The 13,360-nt window shown below is 44.5% G+C and overlaps 1 protein-coding gene across 1 annotated transcript in view; it reads right to left on the reverse strand.

Moving 5' to 3' along the window:
* Positions 1 to 13,360, reverse strand: part of LOC139469192 (low-density lipoprotein receptor-related protein 2-like) — a 50,230-nt gene that overhangs the window by 15,199 nt on the left and 21,671 nt on the right. The window contains exons 12-24 of the mRNA XM_071251324.1: positions 13,056 to 13,266; positions 12,193 to 12,385; positions 9,878 to 9,997; positions 9,140 to 9,368; positions 8,209 to 8,302; positions 7,596 to 7,696; positions 6,784 to 6,993; positions 5,829 to 6,010; positions 5,230 to 5,352; positions 4,787 to 4,906; positions 3,738 to 3,851; positions 3,043 to 3,273; positions 2,416 to 2,559 (exon numbers count right to left, since the gene is read on the reverse strand). Coding sequence (XP_071107425.1) covers positions 2,416 to 2,559; positions 3,043 to 3,273; positions 3,738 to 3,851; positions 4,787 to 4,906; positions 5,230 to 5,352; positions 5,829 to 6,010; positions 6,784 to 6,993; positions 7,596 to 7,696; positions 8,209 to 8,302; positions 9,140 to 9,368; positions 9,878 to 9,997; positions 12,193 to 12,385; positions 13,056 to 13,266 — 2,072 coding nt within the window. The remainder of the gene's footprint in view (positions 1 to 2,415; positions 2,560 to 3,042; positions 3,274 to 3,737; positions 3,852 to 4,786; positions 4,907 to 5,229; positions 5,353 to 5,828; positions 6,011 to 6,783; positions 6,994 to 7,595; positions 7,697 to 8,208; positions 8,303 to 9,139; positions 9,369 to 9,877; positions 9,998 to 12,192; positions 12,386 to 13,055; positions 13,267 to 13,360) is intronic.

Consider the following 13,360-nt stretch of genomic DNA (forward strand, 5'->3'; position numbering starts at 1 on the left):
TGACGTACCAAGCCAATGCGTGCAGCTTCTAGTCTGGGGCGACAGGCACCAGAGAGTTCGAAACTCCGGGTATGAGAAGACTCAGAGGCGCCTTGGAGTGATGACCTGCTGGGCAACCACCAAAGATCCAAAGCTGTGGATGCTTTCCATGTCTTCCAATGCAACATCCCTCAGGTCGTGGCTGGCGAGGACGGTGTCCGAGCACCCGAAGCACCCCTTCATAATGGCGTGGATTGAGCAGCTGATGTGAAGCGCCATTGTAGAGGCAACCGCCTGGATCTCGTGTGTGTTGCTGGCTCTAGGAGGGTCCAGTCCAGCGGCTTCATAAGCCTGAAGAATGATGACGTGAAGCTACAAGGTGATCGTGTAGATGCTGACTTCCACCTGCAATGCCCAGATACCGTGATAAAAGGGGACGGCGGCTTCGACAATCCTTGGAACACCACCATCGAAGAGGGACGGAAAGGTGAAGGATCTGTCCGAACTGTGGTTCTGAAAGATCGCACCGTACGAAGTAAGGTGACCAGTTCCATCCCCGGGTGGTCAGGCTCACTGACTTGGTCGATGTATGTCATCGTATCCCAATTGCATGTATCGATGCTCATGATGTCAATCACTGGATCCAGACTCGATTATTTACAGACCGCCGCCATATTGCTAAGTGCGGCATTAAACAGCAAAGAAACAAACAAAACAAAAAAACACTCGTTCTTATATCGAAGTGACGACGAAAGGTGGTTCCTCGTTACTCCGGTGTAGTCATCGGAGATCAACGGAACGGTCATAAGAATCGTAAAATAGACGCTGTATCTAGTAGATAAAACTGAAGACATTGTAATTCCTTGGTCTGAAGAATCAAACCGTGAGGTAATCATTTCCATTTCCTGAACGTTGTATAAGCGCACCCGTTCTTATATCGAGGTGACGAAGCGTGGTGCCTCGTTACTGCGCGTGTTGGCATGGACTGAAGTTAGTGACTCGGTCACATTGATGTACTGCTACGGGCGTCTGATCGAGTGGTTGCAGCATTACGTACAATTAAGTAATCATGCAACCGATCTGAAGAGATACACTACATGGCTCCCATTCCGGTCGGAGATGTTTACGGCCAGAATTCGTGACATGTAATAAAATCACCCTGCCGAGAAACCAGCCTGGTTAGGTGAGTATGCTGCGCTGGCGCTACACATGGACAATCCCCAGTCAACTGTGTGGTAGACAAGAGAAGTGGTGTTCCCGAGTTCTGTGAAGATAGGTGTGACGTGACCGGTGTAGGGGCAAAAATGACCACCGTGATATTTGAGACGGTTTGTCCTGACCAGTCAATGACTCCCAAGAGGCGGGTACCCGGTAGTTTATATGGAAGCTACCAAAGGGCTAAATGAGCGTGAAGATCTACCAGATCTGGTACAGATGATGTCTACCAGAAGACACGTGAACCCATTTCAACGAGAGTACTATTGCCGTATCCTGATTACTTTAGGTAGAGGGAGAAGGCTGACGGCGGACAAGGGACTGCACCGATGACGTACAAGGTCCGTACAGCCTAGGCAGAAAGGGAAAGGATCCCGGTCCGATTTGCTACCTTGGCAAAACGTTCAACGAGACATTCTGTAATATTGATGTGATGTCATATTTATGTGGAAAATGCACGAAGGGAAACAAGAGGCATATTGAAACTGAAACTGAAAAGAGAAAAGTCGTGTAAAGCAAAGCTTAAAACACACAAAACATGGGATAAAACAGAAAAATGGAGTACCCAAGACTAAAAAGGAATTCAGAACGCAAGACACGAATTCAAAATCGAACAATACGACCGTTATATAACCGTGACTAGAGCCACAACAAGCGGAAAAACGTTATAATGTACGTATGGGAGTACCATAGAAGGCATAAACACAGCACAATATAAGAGCAAACAATATTAAAATAAATTAGCAAAAGATGCTGGAAATCGGTAGAGCGTCAATCACAGAATACATGTCCGTGTAGGCAGTATTGTGCTCTTATGTGACGTCATTGTTTCATGGTCACATGCCGACTGTGTGAGGGAACTGGTTGGAACATCTTTTCTTCAGCAGCTGGACCTCACATAGATGATCTTTCTGTCAAAAAGGGACTAATGCAGTGAGTGAGAGTTGTTTTACGCCGCTTTTTTCAATATTCCAGTAATATCACGGCGGGGGAGACCAGAAATGGGCTTCACGCAGTGTGCCTATGTCGGGAATTGAACCCAAGTTTTCGGCGTGACGAGCGAACGCTTCAACCACTAGGCTACCCGACCGCCCGACCAATGCAGGATAAGTTAAAAATATAATAGTTGAAATAGATTTGTGAATGTTGAAGTAACTTCTCCGACAGCGGACACCGACGTCCCAAAGGAGGGTGTTACTAATACATGGAGGCACTACGTACCTGCTTCTAATACGTTGGTCTTCATCATCTTACAATCAGCTTCGTCAGATTCATCCAAGCAGTCAGGAAAGTGGTCACATTTGCTGACCAGGTCAATACACTGACCACTGGTACATGCAAACTGGGAAGGTGAACAAGTGTTGTCTGGAAGGGAAATACCACTTAATTTGTTTGTTTGTTGTTGTTTAACGCCGCACTCAGCAATATTTCAGTTACATGACGGTGGTATGTAAATAATCGAGTCTGAATCAGACAATCCAGTGAATGATATCATGAGCATCGATCCACGCAATTTGGATACGATGACATGCATCGACCAAGTCAGCGAACCTGACCACCCGATCCCATTAGTCTCCTCTTACGACAAGCATAGTCGCCTTTTACGGCAAGCATGGGTTGCTGAAGACCTATTCCATCCGGATCTTCACGGGTCTTTTACATGAATATATTTTAACATGTCATGCCACATTAAGTATAGAAATATGAAAGAATTACGTGGTCCTTAACTTCTTTCGAGTAGTATATGTCCACGCCATCTGGTATGTTGAGAGACCCCATATATATTTCCCAGACGACAACTGATTAATGAAGGTCAAACGCCCTCAAATGTTTCACTAAGTGACTTACTGCAGTCGTGTTCATCGCTGCCGTCGGGACAGTCGTTGTCGCCATCACACATCCACGACTGGCTGTAGCACGTCTTGTTGTCAGAGCACAGAATCTCTTCTGGTTTACACAGTGGGCAGTTCATCTCATCAGTGCCATCCCTGCAGTCCTTGTCGTTGTTGCAGACGTAGTGGGAAGCGAGAAGACACCGGATCCTGTCGCACCGGAACTCGTCTGCTTCACATGCGCGTTCTGTGTGGGGTGACATAACTATTAGACCTTTGATAGGGATATCAGATGCCATTCTATTTAAATGTACACTTGACATACTAGAGAATGAGTTATGTATCATAAAACTTATCCTAATCAAAAGTGCAGTGTACTGTAGTATATTTAAAGTCATATTTGAGTAGGTTATGAAAACGAGACAATCGCAGGCGTAGACTAACACTTAGTCAATGAAAACATTTTTGCTGTGAGCAAACTAGATTTAGTTTAGTTTTAACTACACTTGCCTGGGCATTTAAAAAATTTTATAAATTCAGTCATGGCGCCTGACTATCACAGTCATGGCGCCTGACTATCGCAGCTGTACCCATTGTAGGAGTTTGTGTAAATATATTGATTAACAAAAGTGTATTATTACCTCACTGTATAAATATACTTTTTATCATTAATTAATGTGGGCATTAGAGAAGAATACACCCGTGACTCACCTGGGCAATTGACCTCATCACTACCATCCGCGCAGTCTGCATCTGCATCACACTTCCACAAGCCCCTGATGCAGGTGCCGTCCGCGCACTGGAACTCCTCTGTCCAACACGTCGCTGTGGGGAGACAAGGGCAGTGAAAGGCATTGAGAGGGTGAACGTCGTACTGTCAACAATGCACAGCATAGGTGGGGTGAGAAGGGGTGAAGTGAAGTTAGGTTTAACATCGCACCCAAGATTATTGCACTTATACAGCGGCGTACGTGCATGCATGCGTGGACCTATGACGATTTTATAGTGCAAGCCCACTGAGGTACCATGGAGAAGTTCAACATGGACACCCCACTGAGACAGTATACTGACTCCGAGCCGACCAGTTCTTATTTAAGCCCCGTTATGCCGAGCGCCAGGCAGGGTAACAACAAGTACCAACTTCTAACGTTTTTCGATGGTGATGGAACCCCGAACCTGCCGCTCTCCGAGCGGACACTACCACCAGACCACGGAGGCAGTTGCACAGCATCGGAGAACGAACACGTGTAATAGAGTATGGTCTTATAGCGAGTAGAGGAATATTTAAGAAATACTATGGCTCATGGGATATCAATATAAAAAGAAGTCAGCAAACTGCATGTTTGGAATTATACAGACCAATGCTTCATCCACTCCACAGATTCTAAAGTATCAGATCACTAAATTTATACTGTCTTCAACTCTTTCTGTAAGTAAAGCCACATTACAACAATCTTGATTCTCGTCACCATTCGACCTTTTGTTGTTGGATCTTTTTAATAGCAAAATTCGGCTCCAGCTCCCGACTTTCGTTTCATTTTCCATTCCGAAGTTGCACTTTTTGATGTCACCTGTTCTGGCTGTCAGTAATGTGAGAGACTGCTTGGTATAAAGCTTTAGATTGGTGTCACTTGTTTACTACAAGTGTTAATTTAAGGTACCATTTGAATGACAATTCGACATTTCTACCCCTATTTTGTGACGAGAAGATTTCCAGTAATATGGTGTTATATGTGAAGGTGTACACATGCAAATTTCACCTGGACAGCCCTCTTCGTCGGAACTATCCGGACAGTCGTCCTGGCCATTACACTTGGTTGCGTTGTCCAGACACTGGCCCAGCGGAGCACACAGGATCTCGTTGTTATCGCAGTGTTTGTCTGAGAATCGCACAAATACGTTTTAACAGAATGTGTCCCTTGACAACGATGACCAATACGCAGGTAAACAAATACGTTTTAACAGAATGTGTCCCTTGACAACGATGACCAATACGCAGGTAAACAAATACGTTTTAACAGAATGTGTCCCTTGACAACGATGACCAATACGCAGGTAAAAGTAACCAGAATAACTTGGAATTCTGTACTGCGCTACTTAAGGGATCATCTCAAACACGTGAAAGGACAATGGCTGAACATCAAACAAAAATTAAATGGACAATTCTCCCTTAAAACAAGGGAACAAGCAAAAAGTGACATACCGTAGCAAGTGACATGATTAGCTCCAAGCGTCATATTGGCAGGGCATCTGCACACGGCACCTTGTTCCTTGGCCAAGCAGATGTGAGTGCAGCCACCGTTGTCATGGCTGCATCCATTTTCTACTGCAAGTGTTCATATCACATGTCATGAACTTACTTACAACTTGGTTGTTTTGTTGTTTAACACCAGACTCAACAATATTCCAGCTATATGACAGCGGTCTGTAAATAATCGAGTCTGGACCAGACAATCCAGTGATTGACATCATGAGCATCCATCTACGCAATTGGGAAACGATGACATGCATCAACCAAGACAGCAAGCCTGACCACCCGGGTTGCTGAAGACCAATTCTAGCCTGGATCTTCATGAGTATGATGCTGATGTAGTTGGGGCTAACTGCGTGGCATTTGATGCTGGTTTCATTGTATTTTAGTCGCCTGTTACGACAAGCATGGGTTGCTGGAGACCTATTCTCATCCGGATCTTAACAAGTCATCAGTTCCACTTTAGCATTGGAGCATGTGATAGAGAGAGTTCAGCAGTTGGTAATGTTTCAAACGAACCAGAAGCACAGATTGTTTGAGGTTTGACTAACCTGGCTTGGTCTTCTTCGTGTTGACCAGTGCCATCCCCGTGAGCCCCGTGTGTCCACTGTGGTAGTCCATCTGGTCCCCATGGCGCCGCGAGCTGTTGATCAAGTGCACAGCATCTGTCAGACCATCGGTCCAGTAGATCAAACTTCCGTCCACTACTATGGAATTGATGTTCTTTGCAAAACTGAAACAAGTCAAAATGAACACACTCTGGAGTGAGTGAGTGAGTTGGGTTTTAAAGATTTCTAAAGAATGAAAATATTCTCCTTCGTATAAATTTTCAGAAAACTAGTAGTACAATAAATGATATTTTGATGCCAAATTGTTGTGTTTTCCCTAGGTGGCTCCATCTTAAATTGTGAATTCAGCATGTTAAACCCCTTCTTTCTTTTGAGCTAGAAGTGATGCAGGTCTTAGACCTATACCACTTTTCTGAAACCTACGAGCACGGGTATGGGTGCTGACAAAGTTGACCAGCATCACCAACACCATCACATATTACTTAACAGAATCAAGTTTGAGAGAAAAACATTTGTCACAAATCTTATCTTTCCCTTAACCTACAAGAAGGCCATGAGGTGCTCCCGGAATGACATGGATTCGTAATAATCACACACAACAGTCCAGCTGTATTGCAGTCTGAAAATAATCGAGTCTGTACCCGACAAACAAGTGGTTGATAATACCAGCGACGTTCCATGTTGTCGAGAACTGACACGCAATCAAACTGAAGTCACCGATCAGGGTCTCGTTCCACAAAGCGATTGTAGCGCTAAGACGATCGTAACTCCCATACTTTAACATGGGCTTGCGACAGTCGCAGCGCTAAGATCGCTTTGTGGAACGGGGCCCAGGGCCATTCGATCGATTAATCACCTCTCAAAAAACACGAGAACTGAATGTCCACACGAGAACTGAGTGTCCCAACCACAATGGGGTGAACACAGGCAGACTTACACGTGTGAGGCGCGGTCCGAGCCATCGATGGCGACAGAGTATATCATTTCCAGCTTCATATCGCTCCAGTACAGCCGGTACTTGTCAGGGTCCACCGTCAGGGAGTTGGGTTGTCGTATCCGTTCATCCACGATCACGATGCAGTTGGTTGCGTCCATGTCACATCTCTGAATGTGGGGTCGTTCGCCCCAGTCAGCATAAAACAGAACTCTGAATATAGAAGAAGTCTCCGTGTCGTATAAAGTGAAACCTCGTTAATCCGGTACATGAGAAATCTGAATTGAGAAATTTCTGGATTAACGAATTATGGACTGTTAAGTTAGTTAATTTGTTGTTTAATGCCGCACTCAGCAATATCCCTGCTACATGACGGCGGTCTGTAAATAATCGAGTCTGGACCAAACAATCAAGGGATTGACATCATGAGCATCGATCTATGTAATTGAGATACGTTGACATGCTTCAACCAAGTCAGCGAGTCTGACCATCCGATCCCGTTAGTCGCCTCTTACGACACTACATAAATAATTGGCAGCACTCACTTCGTTTCCAGTGTATAAACTGATGGCTGGTGGGATACCCACCTATCTTCAAGGTACGTACACTGATGTTGGATACTCACACAGCTTCAAGGTACGTACGCTGATGTAGGATACTCGCCCAGCTTCAAGGTACGTACACTGATGTTGGATACTCGCCCAGCTTCAAGGTACGTACGCTGATGTAGGATACTCGCCCAGCTTCAAGGTACGTACGCTGATGTGGAATACTCACCGGGCTTCAAGATACGTACACTGATGTAGGATACTCACCCGGCTTTTAGGTACAAGGCCAGACTATGCGGTTCGGCCAAAGACTGGTCCGTCACAACAACGCGTGAGGAGCCATCCAGCTTCGCTACTTCTATCGTTCTCTGCAGAGACATTCGTTATAAGTCAATGTCATCGGGAAACTATGTAAATATGAAACATGAGTTCGTGACAAGGGCGATGACTACACACAACAAATTATTAAAAAATCGATGTGTTAGTGAAAGAACAATGTGTAACACTGTAGTTTCAATCTTACAGCTACTAACAAAATTATAACTGATCGGGAATGGACCAGGCAAACAACTTCGCACGCCGGATATGATGGCTTGTTTGCTTGTTTGTTGTTTAACGCCGACAATCTACGCCCTTGAGACACGATGAGATGCATCCACTCAGTCAGCGAGCCTGCCCACCCGATCCCGTTAGTCGCCTCTCACGTCAATCATAGGTTGCTTAAGATCCATTCTCTTCTGGATCTTCAGGGGTTCGGATACGGTGACATTCGTGGCGTGTCAGTGCGCATTTTTGTCATGACCTAATCTTACGACTTAGACACGTGATATGCAGAAGTATTTCACAGCTGCTTGCGGGGCCAGAGACTGACGACACCTACCTTCCGCAGGTCCAGCCAAAACACATTGCGGGCTACCCAGTCCACCGCCAAGCCTTCTACACTGAGGATATCCTGGTCTACCAACACGTTCTTCCTGAAAGAACAAGTTCAGCTTTTGAACTGTATGTTAATCAACTTAAATTATCCAATAACATACTTTAATTGTGAGTGAATAAGGCTGGTTGGACAACATTCCAGTTATATCACAGCGTGCCAGCTTGATGTGGGAGGAAACCCGAAGTGATGCATGTCACAGACGTTTATCACTTTGGTTAAACGGAGTTTTGTCCCTACAAACCTAGAAACATGATCAAGGCTAATCTAGCACTGGAACCCATGACCATATGTTCCTGGCGTGCCTAAGGGACGCAACTCAGCACGGCGAATAGGGGCGTCTTACACGACTTGGCGACCACTTTAATTGTGAAGTGAATTAAAACAGCCATTGCAATGTATCTGAATCTGTATAGAAACAACAATTATTAAATCACATGCCCACATGCTTATTATCAATTAGTATTCTCAAAAGTGTTTATTATTAAAATAGTAAAGATCGAGAAATAACTTTGCTTCATTTGTTTCTCAACAAATATACTAGTCAGTGAGTGAGTGAGGTTTAAACGCCGCTTCTAGCAATATTCCAGCAATATCACGGCGGGGGACACCAGAAATGGGCTTCACACATTGTACCCATGTCGGGAATCGAAGCCGGGTCTTCGGCGTGACGAGCTAACGCTTTAACCACTAGGCTACCCGACCGTCCCCTCAAATATACTACTAAAATAGGTTAAGGACCACCAGATTCTTTCATATTACTTTAGTTAATCTGTCATGCCATGACAGATTAAGCGTAGGAATATGAAAGAAATGGATTCTCAGGATTTTTTAGACGCTTTTTACACCCAGTCTGAATTTCCAAGCGCGACGGTACCTCATCTGGGACCCCCTGGTGATCTGGGCTGAGCAGATGATGGGTCTCTTACGACTGTCCTTGTCCACGAACACAATGCTGTTGTTGACTGGGTCATAGTCAATAAGATATATGTTGTTCAGATAGTTGATGTCAACATTATTGTAGGCATCGTTGCCAAGGTGACCAACCGAAAACTCCAAAACCTGGGTCTGTTGGCCAATGAGAATGTACGTTGCATTTTCGTCTCCTAAAACACAAGACATTGTCAGATGCAATGTAGTTTTTGTGACGATCCTATTCTTAGCTTTTTCCTTTTATCTCCTTTTCAAAAGTTTTTAATGTTTGTAAAAGAAAACAGAATGAAAGAGTGTTGTTTTTGTGCCGCATTAATAATATTCAAGTTGTCTCGGTCGGCCTGTTCACAACGGAGTATGATCCACATCGTCAGGGTACAATGACACACAATCAACCAGATCAAACAATATGACCAGGTAATCCTCAACAAGTGATCACTTAGCAGCAGGGACTGACGAGGATGCATCCTGTCGCACATGAAAATGCAGATACGAAAGTCAACCAGACCGCACATTCTTTAAAGGATAAAGTAAAACAACTTCTTTATTGACTATATTCCGAAATGTTTACTATCAACACTGTAATCTGCCTTCCACACACCCACACACTCGCACACCGAAAAGAAAATATACCAGTCGACCCTTAAATGCTTGTGAACATCCGACTACGAGGTATACTCACTCACACACTGGGAGCCGTCTGGGCCAAGAATCAGATCAGTCGGGCATGCGCAGACGTAAGAGGAGCGGTGGCTTGGCAGGCAGACGTGGCTGCACGTTCCGGGACAGGTGGCTGTGAAATCTGCAGCACATCCGGTGTGTATATTGAGAGTGACGTTTCAAGACCGTTCTGACAATATTCAAGCATTTTCACTGCAGCCTGGTAAGTATAGAGACGATAGATAGCATGCACAACAATTCACCCTGTTTGGCTATGAAGACACATGACACCCTTCGTAACCACCCGATCTGAGCTATTTCCGCCGAGTATATGATTGATCTGCTATCAAGATCAGCACAAGACCAGCTTACAAAGGTGAAGTGATATTCTAGCGTGCGTACCAACCAAACACCGTCCACAGTAACAAACCAATCACCGTTCACAGTAACAAACCAATCATCCGGCCACAGTAACATAACCAACAAATCACTGTCCACGTTAACCAACTAAATACCGTCCACATGAACCAAACAACGCCTACATAAACCAACCAAACACCGTCCACAGTACCCAACCAAACACATTAACCAAACGACGTGCACGTTAACCAACCAAACACCGTGCACGTTAACCAACCAAACAACGTCCACATTAACGACCCAAACACTGTCCACGGTAACCAACCAAACACTGTCCACGGTAACCAACCAAACACTGTCCTAGGTAACCATCCAAACACTGTCCACGTTAACCAACCAAACACTGTCCACGTTAACCAACCAAACACTGTCCACGTTAACCAACCAATCACTGTCCACATTAACCATCCAAACAACGTCCACATTAACCATCCAAACACTGTCCACATTAACCATCCAAACAACGTCCACATTAACCATCCAAACAACGTCCACATTAACCATCCAAACACTGTCCTAGGTAACCAAACAAACACTGTCCATGGTAACCATCCAAACACTGTCAACGGTAACCAACCAATCACTGTCCACATTATCCATCCAAACACTGTCCACATTATCCATCCAAACAACGTCCATGTTAACCAACCAAACACTGTCCACGTTAACCGACCAAACACTGTCAACATTAACCGACCAAACAACGTCCACATTAACCATCCAAACACTGTCCATGTTAACCAACCAAACACTATCCACGTTAACCAACCAAACACTGTCCACGTTAACCAACCAATCACGGTCCACATTAACCATCCAAACAACGTCCACATTAACCATCCAAACAACGTCTACATTAACCATCCAAACACTGTCCTAGGTAACCAAACAAATACTGTCCACGTTAACCAACCAAACACTGTCCACGTTAACCAACCAATCACTGTCCATATTATCCATCCAAACACTGTCCATGTTAACCAACCAAACACTGTCCACGTTAACCAACCAAACATTGTCCACGTTAACCAACCAATCACTGTCAACATTAACCATCCAAACAACGTCCACATTAACCATCCAAACACTGTCCATGTTAACCAACCAAACACTATCCACATTATCCATCCAAACAACGTCCACATTAACCATCCAAACACTGTCAACGGTAACCAAACAAACACTGTCCACGGTAACCATCCAAACACTGTCCACGGTAACCAACCAAACACTGTCCACGTTAACCATCCAAACACTGTCCACATTAACCATCCAAACAACGTCCTAGGTAACCAAACAAATACTGTCCACGTTAACCAACCAAACACTGTCCACGTTAACCAACCAATCACTGTCCATATTATCCATCCAAACACTGTCCATGTTAACCAACCAAACACTGTCCACGTTAACCAACCAAACACTGTCCACGTTAACCATCCAAACACTGTCCACATTAACCATCCAAACAACGTCCACATTAACCATCCAAACACTGTCCTAGGTAACCAAACAAATACTGTCCACGTTAACCAACCAAACACTGTCCACGTTAACCAACCAAACACTGTCCACATTAACCAACCAATCACTGTCCACATTAACCATCCAAACAACGTCCACATTAACCATCCAAACACTGTCCATGTTAACCAACCAAACACTGTCCACGGTAACCAACCAAACACTGTCCACGGTAACCAACCAAACACTATCCACATTAACCATCCAAACAACGTCTACATTAATCATCCAAACACTGTCAACGGTAACCAAACAAACACTGTCCACGGTAACCAACCAAACACTATCCACATCAATCAAAACGCAATCTATGTCAAGCAGCCATTGTGTCCGATATTCATTCCGTTGACCCCCAATAACACTGGCACGTGGCAGGAGTCCCTGGCCGCTCACCTCGTGGTCGTGGCTGTAGCGCAGGATGCATGATGTCGAGGTTGCTGACCACTGGCATGTCCTTGAGAACCAGTTCTCGCTTCCTGCCGTCGAACTTGTCGTCACGGACCACCCTTCCCTCGTTTGACCAGTAAATCTCATCTTCTAGGAGGGCCAGAGACTTGGGATCACGGATATCGTGGGCTAGTACAATCTACAACAGAAAATACCAGTCACCACTGACTCATGGAACATACAAGGCTGTCACAGCATCCGACAGATTGCCGTCCGCTGAATGTGTGAATGAATGAGTGAGGTTAACGCCACTTTGAATAATATTCCAGTCTTGACCACGCATTAATAGATCTGACTCGCACTTCCTGCAAAATCAGGTTTAACTTGAAACAAATTGCAACAGAATTTATTGCACCACAATGCATTTCTGTAATAAACATAGTACGGCTATTTCGCAATAAAATACAAGTCTGGTCAAGCTTTCTCCATACACATATTTAACCTAATCTTAAAATGGAAGATTAATTGATAATTGGGGGCCATAATGGATTATGCAAATTAAACATTTCCCAAAATAGGATTGCTTGGGGCTTTTAGTATGATGTTCTTGAGACCTTATAGAATGCATTGTAGTGAAAGAAATTCTGTTGCAATTTGTTCAAAGTTGAATGAAAAGTTAGGCCTATCTTGCCTGAACTACCTGCAGAACCTTTAGTTAGATGACTAATCGACTACTGAAAGCCGTCATGCTGATTCTCTTTCCGTAGAATAACAAATAGGAACATGAAATGTGAACTAAAACGAGCTAACACACATTCACTGAACTACCTAGGTTTATTCTCACCTTTTCATGAACAAGATTCACTCACCTCTTTCACAGCTTCCTTCCCTGGGCATAGTCTCTCTACACGACTGTTGTGCGGCTGCGCATCAATCCAGTACAGGCAGTTGGTGGTGTAGTCGATCACTAGGTCACGTGGCTGCCCCATCCGCTCACTCACCAGAGGCATGATGTTACTTCCGTCAGCGTCACTGCGCATGATTGTCGGGCGGCTTGTCATGTCCGTCCAGTAGAGGTAACTGTTGTCATTAATACAGAAGATAACAGAATAGATGATGTTTTACGCCGCAGTAAAACACTGAAGTTCTATCATGGCGGTATTTTAATAATGAG

Source organism: Haliotis cracherodii, unplaced genomic scaffold (genome assembly GCF_022045235.1).
Source record: "Haliotis cracherodii isolate W230 unplaced genomic scaffold, xgHalCrac1.p SCAF_2, whole genome shotgun sequence".
NCBI classification, from domain to species: Eukaryota; Metazoa; Mollusca; class Gastropoda; order Lepetellida; family Haliotidae; genus Haliotis; species Haliotis cracherodii.